Genomic DNA, 25,594 nt, shown 5'->3' on the forward strand with positions numbered 1-25,594 from the left:
GTTACTGATGCATTTGTCTTAAGCTCATGTCACATTTCATTCTTCCTCTGCGTACACATTTCTTTTTGATAGAGCTAAGCTAGTCAAACGTGTTAAGCTTTGTTGAGGTTTGGATTGCGCTACAGGTTTCCTCAAAGTATGTCTCAATCTTTGATCTCCTACCACTGTCTTTTCCTCTTGTATTTCAACTGCTGCTGTACCTCTCCTTCTCTAGGTGTGATAATAAGCTGAAGCACCACTCCTCATGCTCATGATCTAAAACATTATTTCTGAGCTCTCTGAAAGTGAATGATTTCCAGTTTCCCCTCCCTAACATCTACCTCATATTTTTTCTGTCATTTGTCTTTGTTACAATTCCTGCATTGTGTTAGAATGAGAAGGTAAGAGTACATTCTGATCTCATAGCTGGTGCATGCTGTAAATAGTAATCACTCCTCACAGTCACCTCAGACGTAACCTGATTTGTGTTGAGTAATGTCATGTTGTGTTTAATTTATACTTTTGATTTCTTTAACTTGCACAGTGATCATTACTCTGTCAGTGTGAATTTTACTATTAATGGTCCATTTGTCAGATACATTGTCCACTCCTGTTTTCAGTGTCCTTATAATATACACCTCATTAGATCACTGTCTATTTAAAAGCAGTTGGGTGGGTGTGTTTTCACATGGATGCCACAGGTGTTGTCACCAACAGCAGATGATTTTTCACTGTATTTGTGTCACTGTAAGGGGGCTAGCTCATGTGTTATGTCAGTAACTGTCTCAGGTCTGTGGAGAGGTGTTTTGTCACATCAAGACAGAGCAGTTAAAAGGTTTAGATTTCCTCTTTCTTTTTAAAACCTCCAGCATTTTGGGGGTTGTTAGTTTGTCCTCATACCATCAGCAGAGAAGAAGATTTATATCTGTTTCATCTCTGCATATCCTGTAAACTGATCTGGTCTAGAACCTGTCCAGTCTGGTGTAACCAAAAGACTGGAAGCCAGGCCAAAACAAAACTGAAAGTGGGGAAACATTTGGCAACTCTAAACCTGTTAAATATACATGCTGTGTCTGTTAGTGAGTAAACTAGTCCCCTTTACATTTAAGAATGATTAAAAAGTGGGCTCCCAGTTTCCCTGCTGCCAGTCTTTGTGCTTATTCAGGCTGAACTCATCTTAGACCTGATTCTGTATTCTGGGTGCAAAGAGATGAAAACAATGTTCAATCTTCTAATGCTGGATGAGACAGCAGAATGCTGGAGTCTTTATTTAAGGTGACATTTTGACAGAACGCACTCAGAGATTGAAATTATGTAGATTAGAAAATTATTGTGATGAGAAGTTTCTGATTGGAATTAAATTGTAGTCTTAAATCAGTTTATTGAGCTATGTTGTGTGCAGATTTTCATCCAAAGCCAAATGTTCTAACCTAATTTTTGTACAATCAAGGTTTGATTTTATTATTTTATCACCTTAGTTTTAACCATATTCCTCTTCTTCAATAAGTAAAAATCCCAACCCCTCTTTTGCCCTTGATATAAGTTTGGCTGGCTCCCTCTCTGAATGAGAAATTATTAGCTTTAACATTGTTGATGAGGAAAAATAGAACATGTGTGAGATCCACGCAAATATTGTGACGCCCTTTCCTTCTGTCCTCTGTTGTTGATGTGTTTGTAGCTGGTTCCACAGTTGGTGAGAATCCTGAAGAACCTAATCATGTCTGGATACTCTCCTGAGCATGATGTGTCAGGCATCAGCGACCCTTTCCTGCAGGTAAATCTCCCTCTGTATCGACGCAGGTAGATTTTGATTTGGCTCGATGTTTGAAGCAGGCGATGGTTCACTGACAGCTAAAGCAGGCTACGTGTATGTTTTACCAGCGGGGGAAAAAAAACAGATGAACAGCAGCAAAGCAAGAAAAAACCAGAATTACCTGTGGGGATCAACAGAGTGCATCCGTTTGTCAAATAAACCCACAGGACTGCACCGTCTCTGTCTCCTCAGGTGCGGATATTGAGACTACTGCGGATTCTAGGCAAGAGTGACGACGATTCCAGTGAAGCAATGAATGACATTCTTGCACAGGTTAGAATTAAATCATTGAATCATCCTGTCTCCTTTCATTTAAAACCACACAGACCTCATTAACACCTTTGATAAATGAACTGTGTTTTTACTCACAGGTTGCAACAAACACAGAGACAAGTAAAAATGTAGGCAATGCAATCCTGTATGAGACTGTACTGACAATAATGGACATCAAGTCTGAAAGTGGACTGAGGGTGAGTTCATTCTTCAAGTCAAACTTGGTTTGAGCATTTTTAAATATTTTACTCCTGCCTGTCTGAACGCCTTTTCTCTTACAGGTGTTGGCTATTAACATACTAGGTCGCTTCCTTCTTAACAATGACAAAAATATAAGGTAAATAATTCACCTACTCGACCATGAAGGATTGAGCCATCCAGACGTGTTGTTATGAACTCCTGATATATTTCAATTAAACTCACTGTCTCAGATACGTGGCATTGACATCCCTACTAAAGACGGTACAGACAGACCACAACGCAGTCCAGAGGCATCGGAGCACCATCGTGGATTGTTTAAAAGACCTGGACGTGTCCATCAAGAGGTGATTCACAGCACACACAGTACATTAACCATCTCTTTATTCAGCCTTGCTGTTTCTGACCTTGGTCTATTTTTCTTTGCTGCGTAGACGTGCAATGGAGCTGAGCTTCGCCCTAGTGAACGGCAACAACATCCGAGGCATGATGAAGGAGCTGCTCTACTTCTTGGACTCCTGTGACCCGGAATTCAAAGCAGACTGTGCATCAGGAGTCTTTCTAGCTGCAGAGAAGTATGGCACTGACTCACTGACATCTCTCCACGTTACAGCGGTCCTCAGCTGTGTTTTAGTAATTTGATAGCAAGTTTGGTCGAGAGGTTTTTCACTTTTCATTTTCCTTCTTATTACCTGAGGCTCACAGGTCTGGGTTGATAGAACCTGTTAGAAGTAACTGAATGAGACACATGTAGACTAAATGTCAGTCCTGTCTGTGAAGAGGGAATAAAATTCACTTGTTGTTTTACAGAAAACTGTGGGGATGGCTAAAGGCTGAAATGCTGTATGATGATAAAATGAGTGATCCATCGTCTGACAGACTCTGTTGATACCATTTCATTTCTGACAGCATTTATCTCCTGCCTTTGTAGAGTTTAAATAACTTAAATGATTCTTGCTCAGGCGTTTTTCTGGGTCTAATGTATTCTTTGTCTTTCAGGTACGCCCCATCAAAAAGATGGCACATAGACACCATCATGAGAGTCCTGACAACAGTATGTATATCACACAAACGCTCCACTGCCTCAGTTGCCTTTAGTTTCACTTCAGGTGAATTTCTCGTTGACGTCTCTGCTCGTCTTTGCAGGCGGGGAGCTACGTGCGAGATGATTCTGTCCCCAACCTCATCCAGCTCATCACCAACAGTGTGGAGATGCATGCCTACACAGTACAGAGACTCTACAAAGCACTGCTGGACGACATCTCACAGGTCAGTGCGGCTCTGGTTCGGCTCGTCGGTAGATTTGGGACACCTCCGTCTTTGAAGCACACAGTCATAGATTAGATTATGTCATGTACTGTTTGCATTTTAAAGCTAGCTTAAGAGTGCATCAGAGTTTTGACTTGTGTGTCTCTGTGTTGTGCAGCAACCTCTAGTGCAGGTGGCGTCCTGGTGCATAGGAGAGTACGGGGACCTGCTTGTATCTGGACAGTGTGAGGAGGAGGAGCCCATTCAGGTACACTGGGAAAAACACAAACACCACATACATGTACACACACAATTTAAGACAGACCTCAAACCTCAACTTTTCCTGTTGGATGAAGGTGACTGAGGATGAAGTTCTGGATGTGCTGGAGGGCCTCCTGGTGTCCAACCTGTCCACACCTGTGACCCGGGGTTACGCCCTGACTGCCATCATGAAGCTGTCCACTCGCTTCAGCAGTGTTAAGTGAGAAACGGCCTTTTACACCTGTCCTCTACTGTGAGGCTTTGCAGATGTCTGGAAGCCGAGGTGATAACGTTTATCAGCCATAACCAGTGTGTTTTTCCTGTTTCAGCCGGATCAAGAAGGTGGTCTCGATATATGGCAGCAGCATCGACGTGGAGCTGCAGCAGAGAGCTGTGGAGTACAACGCACTGTTCAAGAAATACGACCACATGAGGTGAAACAGCATCATTTTCTACTGTCACATCCATCACTGTAGATTTTGGATATGGCTGTGTTTGGTCCATGTTTTGTCTCCGTCCTTACCCCCCGTTTGTTCCCTGACATTAGGCCAGCTCTCCTTGAGCGAATGCCCATCATGGAGAAAACTGCTACTAACGGTCCCACAGAGATTGTTCAGACAAATGGGGAGACAGAGCCCTCTGCTGTGGAACCAAAACATCCACCACCTGTCACCCAGCCAGCCAACCAGGTCAGGACACCCTACTCTGGTAGTTACGTTATCATGAAGGAATATTTAGATTGTCTCTAGATAAGCAGCACTGAGTGGATGGTAGAGCTGAATTTAAATAAATGGAATCAGTCATTTTAAAAACTGTTGTATAGTGTAATGATGAATTAACATGGCGTACACGTAGAAACATCCAGGTATTTTATCATGTTAATGTGCTGTCCCTGTCTCCCAGGCTAATGATTTGTTAGACTTGCTGGGTGGTAACGATGTGGTGCCAGTAATCCAGACCACAATGCCCACCAAGCCGGCCTCAGCTGGAGGAGAGCTGCTCGACCTGCTGGGTGATCTGTCGCTAAGTGGTAGGATGCTCCGTTTAAAGCTCTCTGTGAATGTGATGTCCAGTCTTAAACTGACGCTGTGTGGACAGGATTACTCTAACCTGTCCATGTCCTCCTAAACCCCGGTGTGTTGCTGTCCCCTCCCCAGGTGGTTCAGCCCCTGCTCCTGCTCCCTCTGTGCCCACCTCCCAACCCTCTTTCCTCCTGGATGGCCTCTCCTCACAGCCCCTGTTTAATGACATTGCAGCTGCAGGTGAGAGTCTGTCGCTCTCCTTGAGGTGCTGTTCTTAAAGCGCTGGGTCATTTTCTTGTTCTTTCCTTGGATTCATGTGACACAGTGAAAATGTTAGTGACCATGTGTCTAAACCCTCTGATGGTCTGCTCCTCTGAAATCTCTGCAAAGGTATTCCTCCTATGACAGCGTACAACAAGAATGGCCTGAAAATAGACTTCACCTTTGAGAGAGCTAATCCCAATCCAAACATCGCAGTCATCACCATCCACGCTTCCAACTCCACAGAAGCAGAGATGACAGACTTTGTTTTTCAGGCTGCAGTACCAAAGGTAAGCAGGCCCAGTCTGATACTGATACTCAGCAGCTGCACAGTGGTGTTTTAACAAGGTGAACGGCTGCACATTTCCACTGGTTCACACAGGTGATTTAATAACGTATAGTGTGTAGATAATATCTACATGACTGTCGTAAACTGAACCAGTCAGCACCAGTGGAGATTAACCATTAATAGACCAGTCTGTTATTTTCTGTCATCCACAGCAGTTTAACTGGTTCACTTAGTTCAAATCGCTCAACGCTTTTTCCTGTTTCAAAATATTTATACAGAAATCTCCGACCATAAGAGAAGCTGTAAAAACCACCACTTTGAAAATATCTCAGGTGACAAACATGAGAACAAAGTCAACTACTCAAAAACATGAATATTTCTCAATACCAATAGTTAGAAAGTTGGTAAATGTTGTTGAGAGCACATCTGCTCGGCTTCACAAGAATAACGAGTTAGAAATTCAGAAATTCCTCCTGAAACGTGTTTTTAAGGAACCAGCTCAGGATATCTCTGTTAACTCATGAATCATGTTGTTTGATGTGGACGTGTGCACTGTGTGTTTTCACTGCAGCAGCTGTTCACTGTCCAGGTTCATCATTACTGCACTGACTCCAATGACTTTTGTCTTCATCAGTTATTTACACTCAAAACATGAACCAGGTTCAAAATAACAGAGTTATTGTTGTTATTATTGTTGTTATATGTCTGTTTAAAACATATGTCCTGTAGTTGGTCTGTATGACTGGAATTCCTGAATATTAATGGATAAATTGGCTATGAAAAAATGTATCATCTGGATGACGGTTTGTGGTTTTACAGTCTACCTCATACCAGCATGGAGAATTAAGGTGAGACAGAACCAGGTCGTTCTGAACAGAAGGACCAGCTGAGACAAATGCAGGAGCTGGTTCTTAAACCAGGGGCTGCCTCTGTAGCATGGACGACGTGTATCATTATCAGGAGATTTGTCATATCACACAGTACAACAAAATAACTGAGTGTTGTTCACCTGCAGTGGGTAATCTGGTCAGTCAGAGCAGGATAGTTCTGCTGTAACTACCCAGTTCTCCCATGATATCATTACATTTCCACCATCTGTGTTTCAGACATTCCAGCTGCAGCTCCTCTCCCCCAGCAGTAATGTTGTCCCAGCACTCAACCAGGGAACCGTCACACAGGTCATCAGAGTCCTCAACCCACAGAAGGTGAGTTTGTCCATGGTGAATTGATCAGGTTTTATTTTCTCCTTTCTCCTGTGTGCAGTGATTTCCTCTTTTTATAAACACCATCATCCTCACAAAATTTCAGCAACAGCTACGAATGAGGATCAAGCTGACGTACACCCACAAAGGCTCGCCCGTGCAAGACCTGGCTGAGGTCAATAACTTCCCCCCTCAGTCCTGGCAGTGATGAGCCGCTCCTGTTGCTCTTAAACGCCCCCACCAAGGGAACTATGAAAACGATTTTTCCTTTCACCTCCCTCCTTTCTTCCAATGGATCCCCCTGTGACACCACTGCAGATGGCTGCCCTCGAGTTGCATGGGAAGCAGCAGAGCATCCAACACAGGAGAAAATACAGATGTTACCAAGACCCTGTTGACTATCAACACCACCAGAATAATTGGGAAAACATATCAAAGAACTTTCTCTTTTCTTTCTTAATTGGTTTCCATGACCTCTTTGCTTAGTCGTACTATTTTCCACACACAGCCACAGAAGCACATATGCACATGATTCACTGTGGTACACTCTACCACTGTAAGGCACTGTAGAGAACAAGTGTTGCCCACTACGAGCGATGCAGTAACCATAGTCTGATTTTAATTTGTGATTAAACTATAAACGCTATAAATGCTCCGGTCATGATTGGCTCTGCATTCAGACTTTTTCTATGAACCTACTTACCTGTTTTTGACCCTTCATATCATGAGTGATATAACTTGTCAGAGAGTTGTATTCATGTTTGAATTACATTAATTTGCTTAAAGCATGTTTGAGCATTGTTAGGATCACAGTCACACCTGGACTCGAGGGAGGAGGGAGGAGGAGTGGGGAGGAGGGGGGACCCTGGTTCTGGTAGTAGATCTCTGTATCCTATGTTTCTATAGGAGAGTGATGAGAGCATGAACAGATCAGAGATGCCCCGTTTAAGAACGAGCTCAGACTTTCCCACACAGCTCCTCTAACATCACCTCACCTGTAGCTTTAGTTTTAGACGTATATATTAAATTCAGCGGTTACTTGCTTTGCGTAGTTTGAGGATGTTCATTCATTCATGAGGATGGATTTAATCCAAGCCTGAAATCTATCTGAAGACAAGTGGATTGCATTTGTGTTGGGTATCTATGTTTAAACCTTTCCTGCATCTGTGTCCTCACAGTCGAGCTTGCAGATTAGCTATATTTCAGATTTGTTAAACCTGGTTGAACTTAGTCACCATGCACATACATGTAAATGAAGCTTGTTATGAATGTAGTTACATGCACTGAATGCTTTTTGTTTGTTTCTTTCCCTCAAGTCTTCTTGTCTTCTGTGATGGGGACGCTCATCTTATTGGCACTATTTTTGTGAAACGATGTTTTCTTTCTGCAGTAATTTGACTTCATTATTTATGCCTGATATCAAAGTGATGTGCCTTTCTGACTTAGCTAGATAAAAGCCCCTGAACTGTTGAGTTCTGTATGAGCTTTGTTTGTAAGTCTGCCTGTGTGCTGATCGTGTTTTCAGCCTGAGAGAAAAGCTCCTGATGGATCTGAATCGGTATATCACTTCAAACTTTTCCACCTCTGTATCTCATGATGAGTTAAAACCAGTCACCCACTAATTCTGACCTGCCCTGACGTCATCCACAGCCACTGTCTTTGACTGAAAACATCAGTTACAGCTACACAGTCCTGCTGGTTTTCCCCTGTGCTGTGTGGCAGACTCTCAGTAAAAGCGCCTGTTGGATGTTGTTAATAACAAAGCAGATCTCAAAGACTATGGCAGCTAATAGATGTAAACCTTTCATAAGCTGGCATCAAGGTTTCAAAGGTTTTTAAACAGTAGAACTGTTCTCCCCTCCATCCCCCCATCATCAGACATGAAGTGAGTCGGGGTCTCGTGGTCTCGTGGTGAGGTACTGGGACGGGTCGTTCTGTGGCGACTGTTATAGTCTGATTTCCTGGCTCTCGTGTTGTGACCGTGCTGTTGGGGACAGTAACCTTAATACCTCACAATGTTCTCTCTTTGCGTTAACTTTCAGTGGCAGTAGATCCACAGCTTTGTTTAGTTGTTTGTTGAATTGCAATCAAGGGGAGCATCTGCATGAGAGTTGACGGAAGTTTGTACGTCTCATTACTTATGGAGCTGAGCAGCCGCTGCAATGCTGCGTTCACATCCTCAGATGTTCAATCAGGCTGTATACTTCTTTTCACTATGCTTCACTATCTTCTAACTTCTGTGACCAAATCAGAGAGACTATTAGCTTTGGAAATATTTTTGAGCTATGATATGTGTATATGGAGAAAATAATTTCAGTTTTTTCTGTTGTTGACAAATGCTATATTGGCTTTTTTCTGTACATATTGAGGGCTTTTACAATTTTGTCTCTTGTACTATCTTTCATCCTTTTTTTAGATACCATTTTCTAAAACTTCCAATTATTCACAATGTATATTGTCTAAATAGATGTAGTCGACATCAGTCTATTCAGACTTCCCTGTATCATCACTCACTCATTGTAAAAGATATATGATCTGCTGCCTGTACATTGTATATAGTTGTAAAACAAACAAGAGCTGATCAAATTAAATAAAACCCACATGAAGACTTAAAAGATTAGCTAGGAGGTATAATTGTATGCATATATGTACAAAACAGAATCTTAAAACAATGCAACTGAGCTGCATTTGATTTACTCTTCATCACACGTCATGATCAGATGTGTCGTGTTGTTTTACAGAGATAGTTGGTGAGTCAGTCGGCTTCTTGTTGAGAGAAGGGTTGAGTCTGTTTTAACAGATGCTGTACTACTGAGAAACTGAAGCACAGTGCTGGCGCCTTACTTCATCTTGCCCCCTCGAACGCCTCACGTATCCACGCCCTCCTCCTCTCCAAAGAGGAGCAGGTGGAGCTCTTCCTCCTGGCCTTATGTTTGGTTCGGTCTTCTTGGCAGTTACTTAAACTGTCTTGATGCCCCTTGGACTCGGCGTGTTCGCTCTGTAATCAGGTTGCCTGGTTACCTTTTTGTCTGCCATGTAGCACCTTCTTTAAAAGCATCATGTCTCAACCAAGCAAGGCCTCTACTGATGCCACACTCGACCTTATTTCTCCCCTTTAGGCCAGTAGGTTTACACCGGAGCAGAGTTTTATCGAGACCAGAGCCGATTGAAGTTTTCTGTGTGAACAGTGGTTCCAGATGTTGTTTGTTGGAGCAGCAGTGTCCTTCCCTGGGTCTGAACAGTGCAGGGCTTTGTTTCGGCTTCTTGTCTTTACTTTTATCCCTCATCGCTGATGTTATGTGCCTCTGCATGGCACACCTCTCAGCCTCTGTCTGTATCTGGCAGGACATGAGGGATCAATGAATCCTTGTTTCTGTTAGGAAGTGTCTTGGTTTGTGTTTTCTTACGGAGCGCTGCTTTAACCATCCCCAAGACAAAGGTGGGGGCGAGCCTGTGCTACGAGCTAATAACCACAAGGGGGAGCTGTGCAAAATGGAAGGCGGACGGGATGGGAAAGGAAGTTTCATACATCTATTCCTGAATGTTTTTGTTGGTGTTGTTTGTATTGTCTTATTCAACCAGTATGTACCCTTGTTAATCACATCTGATCAGTTCTTTGGATGAGACCGTAACTCATGCAGTTTTAAATGTACAAATGGAAATAAACCCAACATAAGTGCTTTGGACAGTGTAACTTAAAAAGGAAGAAAAGAAACAGAAACAAAAACCCATCAGCGGTGTGATCAGCGTCTGAAGTTATATTTGTGTGTGTCAGTGTGTGAGTGTGTGAGAGAGACCGAGAGAAATAATCATGCTTGAGAGACGGCGTGTGATATGTCTTTTATCTAGATAGGACATATTGATTTTTTTGGCTGCAATTTCAACTCTCAGCTTCTCTGAGCTGCATGTGAAAACCAGTGTAAATAATGTCATTTCTACTCTGACCTGAGATTCTTTTTGAAATGCAAGAAAAGCTCAAATGATAAAAATCTGTCACAGCCACCTTCATTGGTCAGGACTAACATGTACAATAGGAAGTCATTCAGATAGTGCTCACAATACTGTTAGTGTTTTTAAGAGGGTGTTGAAAGTGCACATCCGTCATTTGGATTAATTGGATAATTGATTTCTGTTCTGTTTTGTTTTATTTGTCGGGGTGAATTCAGCGTGTAAAGGGCTTGGAAGAGGATCTGAATTATCACCATGTTCACTCTCCCTGTTTAATCAGAAAATGCATCCATTGTATTTTGAAAACTAAATCTGTTTGTAACCCCCCGCCCGGGCCTGTCCTGACTGTAAAACAATATGGTATGATTTGTTTTTTGGGGGGAGGGTGGAGGCATGAGGTTCACTTTTTCCAGTCAGGTTTGACATGTTGGAGCTGAACACCTCAGCTCCACAGCTTCAAGGTGAGTGTGAATGTCAGACTGAAAGTATGAAATGATGATTAAAGATGAGAAGTTGTAAACTATTAAATGGGATATTTTCAATTTATGCTGTGTATTCTTGTCTTTGGGTTGGAGAAAATGATCAAGCGAATAAAAAGTCAAATAAAAATCTAGTTGAACTATGGTAGTTTGTTTTCTTGGTTTTGGGGACGTTAATAATCTGATGTGTTCACAGTGAGTACCGGGTTTATCTGGGCTTTTCTTAGTGATCAATAACAGATTTATCTCTTTGACCATGTTTAGGTTTAATAGGTCAGTGTTAATGATACTGAACAGCACTGCTCCAGGTTCCTAATGAACTTTTATACGATGTTTGCATCAGCGTGATGAACTCACCTTGATTCCTCAGGTAAAAACTGCTCAGAAATGTCTTGAGGAACACGACAAAGAGCCCAAGGTGTCCTCCAAACTCCCCAGATCCCAATCTGATCCAGCATCTGCAACTTACAGGACCCAAAGGATCCACTGCCACTGTCCTGGTGCCAGACACCACAGGACACCCTCAGAGGTCGGAGGTGATCTACACAACGTTAGACAGGTCCCACAGATGCTGGATCAGACTGGGATGTGGGGTGTGCTCGGTCTCCTACAGGTTAGGTTGGTGGTACGTGTCAAAGTGACATCCAGAGGAATGAAGGAGCTGAAGTTTCCCAGCAGAACACTGGACTGATGTTATTCACCTGTCAGTGGTTTAATGTTAGAGCTGATCAGGGACTATAACATGATAATAAACAAATCTCTGTACACTGTGATAATCTGTCATTTTTAAAACTATTTTTTAAAGATTGATATTAATTGATCATGAAGTGTCAGCACATCAGGGAGTAAACACAGAAATGTTAAAGCAGGTCATGTGACGTGTTTTCTACAGGTCTTTCCCTGGATGTCCTCGGTGTGTCCCAAATTATTTACCCAGGATATTGAACACTGGGTGAAAATCTTCTAAATGATGTTTGTTGGTTTGTTTCACTGCTCTCTGCTCCACAGTCAACTACACACGACGAAGGAATGGACATTTACAGAAGAACCCGTTTGTAAGTAAAATTCATGAAGTAATGCGACCATACGTTATGCTGCTAGCTGTTTTAGCTAAAGCTACAAAAACAATTAGCCAGTGTCATGTTAACATTTACAGTAGCTATGGTTAGTTGCGGTAAATTTACAGTCGGTCGTGAGTAAAATATTGTTAAAAAAAAAAAAAATCAAGCTAACGTCAAGCTAATTAGTTAGCCGTTAGCTAATGTATGTCTGTAGCAAACATTAGCATAATAAGTTAGCTTAGTTATGCTAGCTGTTTCATCTAAAGCTATTGAAATGAATTAGCCAGTGTTACGTTAAAATTTACATTAGCTTTGGTTCGTTGTGCTATTTATACAGTGAAACGTGTGTGTGTGAGTAAAATATTGTATCAAAGCAAGCTAACGTTAAGCTAATGAATCAGAAGTTAGCTAATGTATGCCTGTAGCAAAAATTAGCACAAAAATTAGCCTAGCTCTACGTTGTCGCTTCAAATATCTAATTTAACCACAAGAATATCTTTACTAAACACTTACATCCTTTATGGACATGCTCTAACTAGTCTAATAATTTATTTATTTTTATGAATGGCTAACAACCTATTTCCTAATGCTGTAGAAGAACTAGTTACTAGCTACTTTTAGGTTTTAAAAAATAAATATACCCATTATTTTTTATAAAGGGTAAACCGTATAATATAAAGATTTAAAAACATTATATGCCCGTGTATATAATGTATATTCCGTGTTGCATCAGGTGTTCAGACCATGATGAATAACACGGCTCTGCCCTCAGAAAGGGGCAGTGGCTGCTGAATAATAATCACTGTGAACCCGCCCCATTCATGTTTATTGATCAGCTCTCCGGCAGGCCTCTCTGACAGCAGTCAGATTCAGTCTGGATATGGCGGCGCTGCACCGATACAGGATGAATTTTCACCTCTCCGTGGGAATCTGCCAGTCACGTACCGGGACGGCACTCCTCGGTTTTTGTCGCCGTTAACAGGGATCGTCCATGGCGATGGAGGACGAGGATAATAACGCGGCGGGTGCTGCGACTAACACCCAGACGGGCATCAAGAAAGGAGGTGATGTCGGAGATGACGGGGCTTGCATAGACAGGCAGCCGGACACGGTGGTCCACCAAGCGGGGCTGAATCAGACTGCAGGTCGCGGCAGCCGCAGTGGTCCCGGAGCTCCTGCTGCAACCGGGATCCGGGTGCTAAAGGCAAGTCATAATGACAGGGGTTATTCTCCTGTGATGCAGGAGCTGATCCAAACAGGACAGAGTGCTCGGTGTATCTCTGTAGACTGTGACATGTCAGGGTTTTTCCTCCATGGCAGGGCATGAGGATTAACACGCATCTGTGCATCATTATGTAACGGCTGTGATATCAGGTGATTGATCTACTCTGGTTGATGATTGATCTGTGGATGATTGCCATTCAGTGAGGAATGTACCAGAGCCAATTAACAGACACACACACACACACACACACACACACACACTCTCTGACTGTAGGCTGATGGAGCTATTGTAGGAGGGCCCAGTGCTGAACAGTTTTCCTATGACATTTTAGGGCTAGACACATGATGTGTAATGACATGTCAGTCCCTGAGGAAGCTGCACACACGCACACACGCACATACACACACACACACTTACACACACACACAAAATCTCAGCTCTGCTACTCAGTTTAATGTGTATGCAGGACTCAGTTATTGTGTTTGAAGGATGCACATCAGAATCATAAAGTAAAATGGGTCACCCTCTTAATAAGTGCATGACACTGAGTAAAATTCAGATTTGTTCAGTATTTCTGTTAATAGATATCAGCTGTGGACAGTTAAGGAGCAGCACTGATTCATTTTCAAGTTGTGTTGTGGAGAATCAGTAAGGAAATGCCTTGATGTCTTTGTTAAAATATGTCCATGTCTGTTGATTTTCTGAGGCTCAGGATGCAGTTAGTGTTCCAGTTATTGTTCATACTGCATCATCATTAAGTCTAGAGGAGACCTCCTCCTGACTCAGGGTAGGTCGACTGAACATTCAGCTCAGAGACTCAGCTGCCCACCACGTCTGAAGTGGTCTGGGCCAAACACTGAGCCTCAGACACGCCTTCACTGCAGCTTACAGTGTGGACAGGTTACCAGGTGTTTTCAACAGGTGTGGGACTTTAACTTAAAAAACTTGAACCACCTCTGTAACCTCTGGAATAATGCAACGTCACCTCTGACTTTAATATTTAACCAGTGAAAGTGAAAGCTTATTCTGAACCTAATGAATGGAAGAAAAAGATTTTAACTCAGAGTCAGAGCTGATACATGTTATTGATCAGTTACTCACTGAACTATGTTTTGACATTTTCTTTATTTTGAGGTACTGTTCCTCATTAGTATTATTATTATTATTATTATTGACTATCACAACTGAAACAGGTGAAGATGACGACATTTGTAAAAAGTATTGATGACACCTTCAACACAACAAACTGGACGCTGACCAGACTTTCATATCCAGTCTCTGGATATAAAGTGAAAACCAGGAGCCTGCGACAGCTTCTCAGGGACCAGGACTCTGGACCTCACTAGTTTAAATGAGTGTTGGAGGGTTAAGACCTGGTTTTAGGATCAGGGAATGAGTGATAAGAGTCAGAATGGTGGATAGATATTGTTTCTTCCTGGACCAGGTAACACACTGTCATACCTTAGTTTTAATGAGTGGTTCTGATTCACATCTTATCTTGACATTTGTCTTTAATAAATGTCAAATTTAGACAGTGACATCATTTCAAGGAAAACATTAGGCTGTTACACATCCAGCTAACATCACCACAAGTGGTTAGAGTGAGAGGAAGTAGCCACAACATGATATTCTGGTTCCTGTTGGTAATGCAGTCACAGTCCATCTGTAATGAGAGAGGTAACAGAGTGAAAACACATGAAAGATTATTGTTCATGTAGACTACAGCAGAGCTACTGCAGATATCTTCAGTGTAGTGACAGGAATGACTAGTTAGCTTGTTTCTAACTGAATATTGATTATAAGACACTGATAACCCAGGATCCTTGGACGTGCTGATACGTCTCTGCTGTGGAGCTGTGAGTTGAGATGACTCTTTCTCTGTGTCAGCAGCGCAACATGAAGCGGAACGGGAGTCGAGGCTGTGTGACCAGGAAGACCAGATTTGGATCACGAGAGCGGGACTGGCTGAAGGGGGACACCCAGCGGGGCTGTGTGTGTCTGTATGGGGAGACGGTGGACCCTCAGCCTCCTGCCTCCGGCCCACAGGCCTCCTCCACCCCTCAGACAGACCTGCAGCTGGTGCTCTGCTCCACCAGCACCACGGTGGAGGAGCTTTGCGCTCAGAGGGACGGACGGGGACTCTACGTTCAGCTGCATGGAGACCTAGTCAGGTAAACACTCACCAAGTTAGACTATGATAACTGGAGGTGGACCATGGCAGGAGCAACACAGTGATGTGGCTTAAACCTGCATCAGTTAATGGTCAAACACATACATCCAGCTTGGAGCAGCTGCAGGCCTGCATCAGTGTCCTCACTGTATCACGTCAGTACAGAACTGCTGTGCACTCTGAAGCTTCTGACAGCTTCATGGACAACATGTACTGACATGGACATGGACTTAAAGCATAAAAAGATGCTTTGGGTTGTGATCATCTCAGTGTAGTGTAAACGCAGCAGGTTTAGACAGCTGCACGGTTTTTAACTGACTGGTTGAGACAGTTCTTTCCATCGCTGGTTTAAATTTTGTTTTCAGGAATAAACTACAGTGTAATATAAATGCAGTTAAACCAGAACAAAGAGATGTATATGAAGTCAAAGTTTAGAAATGATATTCAAATGAAAGAGGATTACTATATAGAACAACATATAGAAGTAGACCTGAAGAAGACCCAGGTAAACTCTGGTACATTACCACTGGCAGATATAAAGGAAGGTTCTTAGCTGTTGAGGATGAACTTCATTCCTCTGTTCTCTGAGTTAAGAAAATGTTTGTTGAGGTTCAACTGAAGAACCCTGACTTGTTTTAGTGTCTGAGGCTGATATGTTGAGTTGGCTTTTTAAGGCAGAAACCTTGGTTAGGCTACATTTCTAGAAGATGCTTTGCAGCTCAGACAAAAGACTGTGTATCCAGTGTGACAACTGAATTTATGGAAATGTTTCGATTTGTCATGAAGCCATCATGGGGATTACTCAGTGTCTGTAAGTCCATATGTCCTGGGCACCAGAAAGGTGCAAGACACTCAAATAAACAATCAATCAAATCCAACAAAAGCTGTTCATAAGAATTCTATTTCTAAATAAAGATCCACATCTTTCTAAAATGTATATCATGTAAAACTATACCAGGCTATGATATTTACCTGATATCCTGTCCAGAAGGTCACCTTCAACAAGCTCCAGTTAGACCCAGCTATTATTTGAACATCCCCAGCATCTCAACTACTGTACCTTCAGGAAGCTTCACTCCCCTCTCTGCTCCAGAACACATATGAAGACAGAAATAGTAAATGACCCCCTGATTATCTGTGAAAAGATAAAAAGCTGGTTCACTGATCCGTGACCAGGAAGGAATCTGGGCTGCTCCTCCTTTGCTTCCTTGGGAAAACCTGTGAGAAGATATGAGAGGGGAGAGTCTAAAATAAGAAATCAGCTGTAGCTTAAATCACAGTGAACAGTTCTGTATGAGGCTTAAAATGATGTGGGACACGCGACAGCATCTGAAACTCTTCTGAGATCTCTGGGAGCAGACGGAGTGTTTACAGTGGAGGCTTCTTAATGGTTGTGTTAGTGAGCATTAATGACTGTGAGACGGTGTCAGGCCTGCACATTGTGCTGGAAACATGACTGCAGGTTGTTAATCACTTTACAGGCTGGTGGCCAATGGTGTGATCAACCAACAGAGAATGAACCAAGTTCATTATATCTGTGCTGATTAAAAGCCGTAGGCTCTGCACAGTAATGTGGAATGGTAATAAATGAAAGACTTTTGGTAAGCCTGTGGTGGTTCACTTTATATTCCAGCAGCACAGCACTTAAACTGCTCTCTACCACGGAGTATGGCCAGGTGGATTTAGATTTAATATTAAAGAAAAGAAAACTGTCCTGTTTATACAAAGGAAAGTTTAATTCAGTAAAGACAAGTCAGTAAATATGATGTAAAAACTGTAGATGTTCATGTAAAATACTTGAGTTAGGATTTAAAGAGAGTTTTATATTTTCTCTCCTCTGTTTTTGGTCCATGTTCTATGTTCTAACAGCTGCTGTTACTGTGATTGATAATGCATGAATGTACTGTATAAATGAGGATCTGAAAAGCTGTTGACAGCACTGAGACGAGCACTAAAGAAGGATTTGTAAGTCAGGACATGATGGAAGCTTTTTTTAGTGATTTTCTTTTTATAGCTTGTAGTAATGTGCTGCTCACAGGAAAACACGGTCTGGGTTCTTTCCTGCTCGGGGAACGTTGTTTTTCAGTCAGACAAACTTTAGGAGATATTTACTGAGGCAGTGGAGCTGATGGAGGACATTCATCTGTCCCTGGTCAGAGACACAGCAGAGTCCAGAGTGAACAACCAATAGATGGGATATGTAGTCCCTCTGATGTGTCCTGGGTATGCCTGGGGTTTCCTCCCAGTCTGTAAAGCCTGACTCCCAGACATCTGAAGCCAGAGAAATCTGACCTCATCTGTAGGGTGAGGAACCAGTACCTGCGTTTTCAAGTGAATATTGTGACCCCTGTAGCTTGGTCAGGTATGGCCCAGATAAGTGGTGTGGGTCCAGGGAAGAGGCTCGGTGAAAAGCCTGTTGGACATTAGAACAGATTAGTTGTCAGCTGATGGAGAGTGCTTCACTTTTGCTTTGAGTTAAATAAATATGTTTCGTTCTGCCATGTGACTGAGTTTAGTCGAGTACAGACTTGACGTTACTATCTACCCACAAAGCTTTGCTCTACTACCTGCCAGTACAGCACGAGGATAATAACTAACTACACTTCTCCTGCTTCTTTTTGCTAACAACAACTTCTTTCTCTCAGCACTTGGTCTCTGTGGAAAGAAAGTGAAACTTTGATTGCTGAGGCATCACGTCTTCTGCCAGCTAATAAATTGTAAACTACACCCTGATGATACTGAACTGAAACACACCTCTCCAGTCTTCTGTGAACTGAGTCGATTTTTGCACAGCCACACCCATTTTGAGTTAATTTAGATAATTAGACCTCTGTTGAAGTTGAGCTATGCTGGGAGTTACTATCACAAACTAATAATAATTGTAAAGATGTGAAGAAATCTTCAGATCACCCACACAGTCCAGAGAGGTCTAATTAACAAAATTAGGTGAAACACCTGTGTGTGGGAGCACCATTGTTTTGTCTGGGTTTCCCCTCCTCTCTCTGGGTACGGTTCAGTTAATCCACAGGCACATTTCCATAGTTTGCTGCATAATTTACCTTCCACCCTAAGGGCAGAGGAACCCATCAGGTGCTGACAGAGATTTAACAGCTTCTCACTGCGTTGCCCAAGGTTGGAGGGTTTGTGAATAAATGAGTCATATCTGTGTTAAGAGCAGGCGTCAGTGTGAATGGTCAACATGGACCGTCAGTCATCCTCCTCTCACTGCATCGAGGCGTTGAGGCCGCTGCTGTCTCAAATAAAATAACATGATCCTGCAAATCATTACATTTACAGTAATGAAATTATCAGCAGTGACGATCTTCTCCAGAGGTGAGTCAGCATGAAAACCTTCCAGCTGATCAGTTGCATTTGCAGTCATGCTTGCAGGACCTCCAGCCAAGCCAGACGTGGGGGCAGTGGGGGTTCAGGGTTGAAGGTTTCAGCAGCAACAGTCTTTAAGGTGATTACTAGTGGACAGAGTTGATTCTTCCTCAGATTAAGTGAAGTCCAGTGAAGGTGCAGAACCAATGCACAGCTGCTTTGGTTTGGTCTGTTGTTGTTTTCAGATCCTGAGCTCTGTCAAACATCACAAGACATTTTTTCTTTTAACAAAACACCAAAACTTTCCACCACAGTAACTCTGGGATTGTGTTTGTTGCAGCAGTATTCAGTCTGACTGCACAGCTGCACAGAAAAAATAATTTACACACACTTACACATGGAAAAGCTCACAGTGCTGTATGTTCACAGCCTCTCTGACTCTGTCCAGGTCTAAACAGAGATAAAGGAACTGTCCTCCTTTGATGTTAATGCTTCACTGTATGTGTTCCCTGTTATTTTGTGGTGGGCGTTGTCTCACCACCTCTCCTTTTCCTTTGTCCTTCAGGAGACTGGACCCGTCTGAGCGTCCCCTGCAGATCCTGTATGACTACCTGGCAGCTATGGGCTATGCAGACCCTGTCCGGGTGCAGCACGAAGCAGCCAACTCCGACCTCAGCTGTTTGATTCGTTTCTACAGCGGTGAGTACTCCGGCCTGTGTGGACTGCAGTGGGTCAGATGTTCCAAAACCATTTCAACACATCCTCTTTGGATCTTGTGTTTGTGTGTCAAAGTGTGCGTGCTATCAGTGAAGGTTTTCCTCTGGGTAAAGGTGACAGCAGTCGTTGTTTGAGGCTCTCTGAGATGAGCTGAAGCTGAGCCACGCTCCCATGATGGCCTCATGATGAGTGACTGATGGTCCTGTTTGTCCATGTGTTCTGCCTTTCACCTGCTGCTGTCAACATGCTCCCATGACCCTAGCACTGCAGTGATTCACTGTCCTTGTGTCAGTGTGATATATTAATCCAGGGTGGTTGTGACTCTTTGGAGAACCCAGTGACAGAGTTGTATGACAGTGACTGTGCGTGTGTTTTAATACAGCCCACATAAACCCACAGACATCTGCAGCTCTCCCCGTGCCTCGGTCTAATGAGACTTTTACAGTAGCAGCTATTAAGGTTTACCATTAAGGGTAAATGGTGAGCGATGCTCTGTAATGTGTCTCCATTTGATTAAGCAGCTGATGTTCCTGCTGAGACAGGGGAACTCCTTCTGTTTCGGCTTTGAGCCGCTCACATCAAGCGGTGCCAGAGGAAGACGAAGGCTGAGAAAAACCACAGAGTCTAAAGGGCTCACATGTAATCCCTCCCACAGAGAGTACACAGCCCTCCCTACACTGCCACACTGAATGAGAGTACATGCTAAACACAAATCAATTCTGTGGTTGTCTAGGCCACACATGAGGAGACTTTAAAACCCCCTGACCGTGAAAACAGATTGAATTCCTTTTTTTAACCAGACAACAAGAGCATGTCTGATAAAACTGTGAGGACTCTGACAGTTCGGACACCCAGACCTCTGTGTGCTGTGTCCTGCTTCTATAGACGAGTGAACATGATAATCATTGCTCTTCAGAACAGTATTTGGTTGTTTTGTTTGACTTTAGCTAGCCTCTTTAGAATGAATACAACTTTGTCTTTGTATCTGCTCGCTAATACAACGGATGTTTGTTTGTTTAGCTGTCAGATCTCAAGCTCGCTGTGGCCTCAGTCTGTTTCCTAGTCCTTATGTGTCCAGAGGAACTATTGTCTGCCTCTTGCCAGAATAAAAACTGGTCGGATCTTGGCTACTATCAGTAGTCAGGCCACATTGGCCAAAGTCTAGCCAGGCCCCTTGGAGACTTCCTGCCTCCTTTTGTCAGCTCATGGGAAAAGAGGACCAGGGACCAGGCATGGCTGGTACTCAGGCTCTCTTAATACCCAGCTGAGGCCAAGAGGACAACTGGATTTGGCCGTTTGATTCCCATAGAGCTGGGAGAGAAGTAAGTGGTGGTGTACTGTAGAGTTGAATTGTCTAAGTGTTTTCACCCACCTTCCCTGCACTGGTGTTCAGGTGCGTCACCAGTCCACCTCATGTTTTGGCTGGCACGAGGTAACCTTGCTTTTTCATTCCCACCCACAGCGAGCGGCGTTGCAGGTGGGCTGTGATGTTTTGTTGAAATGCACAACAACAGCCTCGTTCTGTGCTCCTTCTCCCAGGTGCTTACTTCTCCTGACAGCTGTTGTCAGGGGTAATGATCTGACTAAGCAGACGAGGAGAAGTGTGGTCCGTCAGTGAGGACTACAGCTGCAGCAGAACCACCTGATGTGGTGAACTGTGTGTTCTGTTTGTTCCCAGCCTGAAAGCAGTGGTGAAGTAAAGTGCGAGTTGATTAAAAGGAATCTAGTTGTGCAGATAGTTTTGGTGTTGTGTGCCTAGATTTTGGGAGACTTGTCTCTGATGTTTCTGTGACGAATGGGTTTTTGTTTCTTTAAAAATTACATTAAAAAATTCAGCAGCAGTAGCATCTCTTTCCACATAAAAATGTCTTGGTTTCTCTGAATAATCCACAAACCACACTGTTAGCACTATTTTGGAATTTCTCTCTGCCACAGAAATACTTCTGAAAACTGTTGATAGTGGGAAATATATTTTTGCTAACTGGGTGAACTGAACCTGTAACATTACTGCATAGAAGAAGAAAAAACAGATGTCTGCTGTAAAAAGTTCATATTTTCCAGTCTCTCTTGCATCTTTTTTTCTTGCTAAATAGTAGTTAGTTTTACCTCTTCAGGCTTATTCAGAAAACGTTGAAATGAATCAGTGTGAGGAGGAAATTTGATCAGGGCTCAGGGTTATAAGCAGACATTAAGATGGAGGTTTACATGCTTTATTTTGTCTGTGTACCCATTTATTACCATGTAAGTTTCATCTCTAACCACAGTGGTTTTAGCTTTACTTTCTCTCAGGCCCTCGTAGTGTCTCAAAGTGCACTGCAGCAGGTAATTCATTAAACTTCACCGTCCTCTTATTTGTTCAGGAAACTCATCTTGAACCTTCTCCACCCTCCTGCTTCCCCCGCACACACACCCTCCCGCCGTGGTGCACAGATGAGATGAAAACAAACATGGACAGGGGAGTAAACATTTCTAAATGCTGACTTAATAAAAAATGCTCCTAGTGAAAACATCTGCAGAGACCTGAGGGCCAGCGGTTCTGCGTCTCAGCCCGTTCAGCTGCGGCTCAGATAAGGCTTGCTGTAAGCTCTGGCTCCTCTCCACCGGGCCTCGTTCCACGTCTGCCTGGGTGATCTCCGTCTCACATCTCTGTCTCTGAGCTCAGAGACCTGAGTTCACGTCAGGCCCGCTGTCGGCGTCAGAGCAGAGGGAAATAAGTCATCTACGGGCAGTGTGAACTCACCTAATAAGTTATTGATTTGGCTGTTGCTGATTCTCCAGCGGAAATTAAACCTGTTATGACATGGACGGTGAACTAATGTCTGAAACTGTGAGGCCCAGCGGTTTAGCATAATAATCATGTCCTGCAGGAGCACAGAGAAAAATCAAGCACAAGTTTGCTTCTTCATTTTCTGGTTGAAAGGGAGAAAGAATTGGTTCACAGGGACAAAAAGTGGAGAAGTAGTCAGACTGAGATTTAAGAGAAAAATTAAATTCTGTTCAGATCTGGGTTCCTGCAGAATCGCCTGGAGAAGCCGAGCTCTGCAGAGAGCGTGGTTTCCTGCCAGCTGCTTATAAACCACTGTTTCTGTGATGGAGCCCTCTCTAAAAGAGGATTTCCTCTTTGCCATGTGAAACCTGCAGCCTATCTCCAGACTCATGGTCAGCTTTCAAATGGCTGAAAAACATCACTGATTTAATGCTCTGTTTACTGTCATCTATACGTCTTCCATCTGTGTTCTGCACGGTGCAGGCATCGCTCTATTTGATATCAGAACTGAATTTGTCGCACACAATTTAAAGAAAAGGTCTTTTAAAGTAGAGGTGAACACAGACCACCAAGAGGAGGCATCTGGGTGGTGGGTTGAATTAGAATTTGTTGCCAAAAAGAGCTTGCTGTTCTGAGTCAAATCAGACTGTGTTTCCGCCTCCACTGACCCCCCACTGCATGCTAATGCTATCTGTGCAATCTTTAGCAAGACAAAGAAGCTCTGGGATTCAGGGAAGAGTGTGTTCAACTCAGTGCTGCCCTAAACATCCTATGACCATCAAATACAGTTGTTTTCCTTCTTACAGTGACCAGTATTCTGTACACTGTCATCCAGTTAATCAACTAACAATTACTCTATATCATCATCATAACTAAATCTCTCCATTAATTGTTTAGGTTTATAAAGCCTCATCAAAATCTCCTGGAGCTTAGACCATTATTTCAGATATTCTCATGTATATTCTGCTGCTCTATTTCTAATGTTTAATAAAACACCTGATATTATACTAATACATCAGTTCAAAGTTATAGTAATAGATATGAAGATGTATTTATAATGGCCTCCAGTCCAGTTCCTCAGCTCACTTCCACTCTTATTTTTCATCAGCCAGTCCCATCATATCCTTCTCACTCCCTTTATTCCTTCCCTCCTATCCATCTTTTCATCTGTTTCTCTGTCTGTTTTTACTCCAGTGATGAGGGAACAGTATTCGACCTGTTGCAGCCTCGTTGCTCGTCTCGCAGGTCATGTGAAGTGAGATGTCGCTGAGCGAACGAATGCTGCAGCTACACTGATGAACAGAGGAGAGATTAGAAATGGTCCAGTGGACTCTCTGGTCTGTCACTCGTCACTCTGTGGCAGCTTCTCTGAGGAAGGAAGATGTTTGCCACAGTTTGATGATTAGTTCAGTGGAGGCAGCGCGGCATCTCTGTGGCCCTGCTCCTCCAGGCTCCCATAGCTCGGACAAAAACATCAACAGAAAAACAGAGTTACACAACGTTCACGGCCGTGTCACTAAACTCCTCTGGAGCCACTGGTCAACATTATCTGTCACCAGGGGGATGTTCTCCACAGAGCAGCCAGAGGTTACTGCAGATAGCACCGAGGTTTACCGGCTCACGTTGGACTTTGGTTTTGTGACCTGTTTCCATAGCAACTAACAATCCCAAAGACCTTGAGGGAGAATGTGTTTGTTTTAGTAGTTGGCTCGTTATGGCTGAGATCATCAGACTGGTGTATTGATGTGGAAGTACAAGAAGCAAGAAGGTGTGTTTTTAGGTAGAAAAAACTACTACTCTTTCTACACAGTTTAATTCAGGAGGTAATCATACCTGGAACACACCTGTTCTCTCACCTGTGGAGCAAACCCAGACTGTTGTCCAGATCACAGTCCTTGACCAGGCACCAGGTTATAAAAACCATCGGACTGGAACAGTTGAGCTTGTGTCTATGTTGTTGTTGCTCTCAGCTCCATCATGTCTGTTTACTCTGACAGCCGTCCATCACCCACCCTCCTGTTGACAGGCTTGTTAATATTTAAAGACCTCTTTGTATTTGATTTGAAACTCTAGACCTTGTAGCTCAGGCTGAAGCTTGTTCTGACTTTTAAACATGGAAATGAGGATCAGTTTTTATGATCTGCTCTGACCTGAGATAATACTGTGATAACATGGAACCTCTCACTGGTTTTAGGAGAGGTTTCTGTTGAAGAACATGAGACCACAGGTGGACCACAGTGTGTGTTCCTCCTGCAGGTAGAATCCATAAGGTGTGGAGTGTTTCTGCTGCTAGACTGAAGCCAGTGAGAGCATCGTGTCAGCCTGTGTCAGTTGGTAGAGAGTGGGTGCTGAGGATGATGACTTTATTGATATGTGCACTGCAGTGGGCGAGTGTTTTTCTTAATGACGTGTTTTAATGAATATATTATATTTGGATTGTTTCAGCTGTGTTCTGGGGAAGGGATCTGATGGCACTGTATCTGAGAGATACAGTTTGAGGACAATGAGCCAGCTTTTGGTCCTTGACCATTTTCTGAAGCACTGACCTTCAGTCCAGGGGTTTCCTCCTTTCTAGATAGCTCCATACTCTGAACCTGTGAGGGTTTGTGTCTCTGATTGTCTCTCTGAGTGAGGGGACACCCAAGGATCATGCTCTGCTATTGATCTGCCAGCCAGTCAGTTTGTTGTCAGAAGCACTTGGCTTGTTCATTATCAGTTTCCCTGGTGAAGAGAAACACGAGGAGGCTCCTTTCATTTGGATGCCCTTGTGAAGTGAAAGAGAAGGTGGAAATAACGAAAGTCAGACAGAAAGCGGGAGAGAGAGAGAGCAAATTGCCAACGAGTGGGAGGCAGCATAAGTTGGTTTGAGGGAAGATTTAACAACAGAAGACAAGAGGCTGAGGCAGTGTCTCCTCTGTGCTTATTTGACCTGCCATTAACCTGAGTGTACTTGAAGCCTGGCAGAGACGGCAGCACTTCTGTCGGCTGTGTCCTTCAGCTCAGGCTGCCTTTGCTTTGCAAGTTGGCATAATTTAATTGAAAAGAGTGAAGTTTAATGTGAGGAAGCCCTGACTCATTCATCAACATGACTGATACTTCCTGTAAGGACAGAGACAGACACTCAGGACACCTGGGCAGTTTACCTGCTCTTCACCTGAGCTGGGAGGTATTGATGTATCCAAGTCTCATCTGTGAAGACCTGAAAATAACTTTGGTTCTTGGTCTTGGTTTGTGTGTTTTGGTTCCTGTTTGATTTTGTTCTTCTGGTTTCTGGTTTGATTTTGGCGTCTCTCTCCCTCGTGTTCCTCGCCTGCTGCTTCCTGTTTTATTTTGAAGTTTTGTCTCTCGTGCTTTTAC

General features: G+C 43.3%; 2 protein-coding genes across 7 annotated transcripts in view; both read left to right on the top strand.

Moving 5' to 3' along the window:
- Positions 1–11,107, top strand: part of ap1g1 (adaptor related protein complex 1 subunit gamma 1) — a 19,230-nt gene extending 8,123 nt beyond the window's left edge. The window contains exons 7-23 of the mRNA XM_018683230.2: positions 1,658–1,753; positions 1,985–2,065; positions 2,164–2,262; positions 2,347–2,402; positions 2,497–2,610; positions 2,698–2,838; positions 3,263–3,317; positions 3,410–3,532; positions 3,690–3,779; positions 3,868–3,992; positions 4,102–4,206; positions 4,320–4,461; positions 4,676–4,802; positions 4,930–5,034; positions 5,185–5,345; positions 6,451–6,549; positions 6,653–11,107. Coding sequence (XP_018538746.1) covers positions 1,658–1,753; positions 1,985–2,065; positions 2,164–2,262; positions 2,347–2,402; positions 2,497–2,610; positions 2,698–2,838; positions 3,263–3,317; positions 3,410–3,532; positions 3,690–3,779; positions 3,868–3,992; positions 4,102–4,206; positions 4,320–4,461; positions 4,676–4,802; positions 4,930–5,034; positions 5,185–5,345; positions 6,451–6,549; positions 6,653–6,754 — 1,821 coding nt within the window. The 3' untranslated portion in view covers positions 6,755–11,107. The remainder of the gene's footprint in view (positions 1–1,657; positions 1,754–1,984; positions 2,066–2,163; positions 2,263–2,346; positions 2,403–2,496; positions 2,611–2,697; positions 2,839–3,262; positions 3,318–3,409; positions 3,533–3,689; positions 3,780–3,867; positions 3,993–4,101; positions 4,207–4,319; positions 4,462–4,675; positions 4,803–4,929; positions 5,035–5,184; positions 5,346–6,450; positions 6,550–6,652) is intronic.
- Positions 11,108–11,849: 742 nt separating this feature from the next.
- phlpp2 (PH domain and leucine rich repeat protein phosphatase 2) overlaps positions 11,850–25,594 on the top strand; it is a 32,405-nt gene continuing 18,660 nt past the window's right edge. For 2 of the 6 annotated variants that reach the window (XM_018683224.2, XM_018683227.2), the window contains exons 1-4: positions 11,851–12,028; positions 12,871–13,238; positions 15,147–15,430; positions 19,319–19,452. In XM_018683224.2, the coding sequence (XP_018538740.1) occupies positions 13,026–13,238; positions 15,147–15,430; positions 19,319–19,452 (631 nt within the window). In that variant the 5' untranslated portion in view covers positions 11,851–12,028; positions 12,871–13,025. Of the gene's footprint in view, positions 12,029–12,538; positions 13,239–15,146; positions 15,431–19,318; positions 19,453–25,594 lie in introns of those variants that run through there. The other 4 variants (XM_018683226.2, XM_018683228.2, XM_051073405.1 and 1 more) reach the window with 3 other exon arrangements.

The sequence above is a fragment of the Lates calcarifer genome, linkage group LG2, assembly GCF_001640805.2.
Source record: "Lates calcarifer isolate ASB-BC8 linkage group LG2, TLL_Latcal_v3, whole genome shotgun sequence".
Taxonomy (NCBI): Eukaryota; Metazoa; Chordata; class Actinopteri; family Centropomidae; genus Lates; species Lates calcarifer.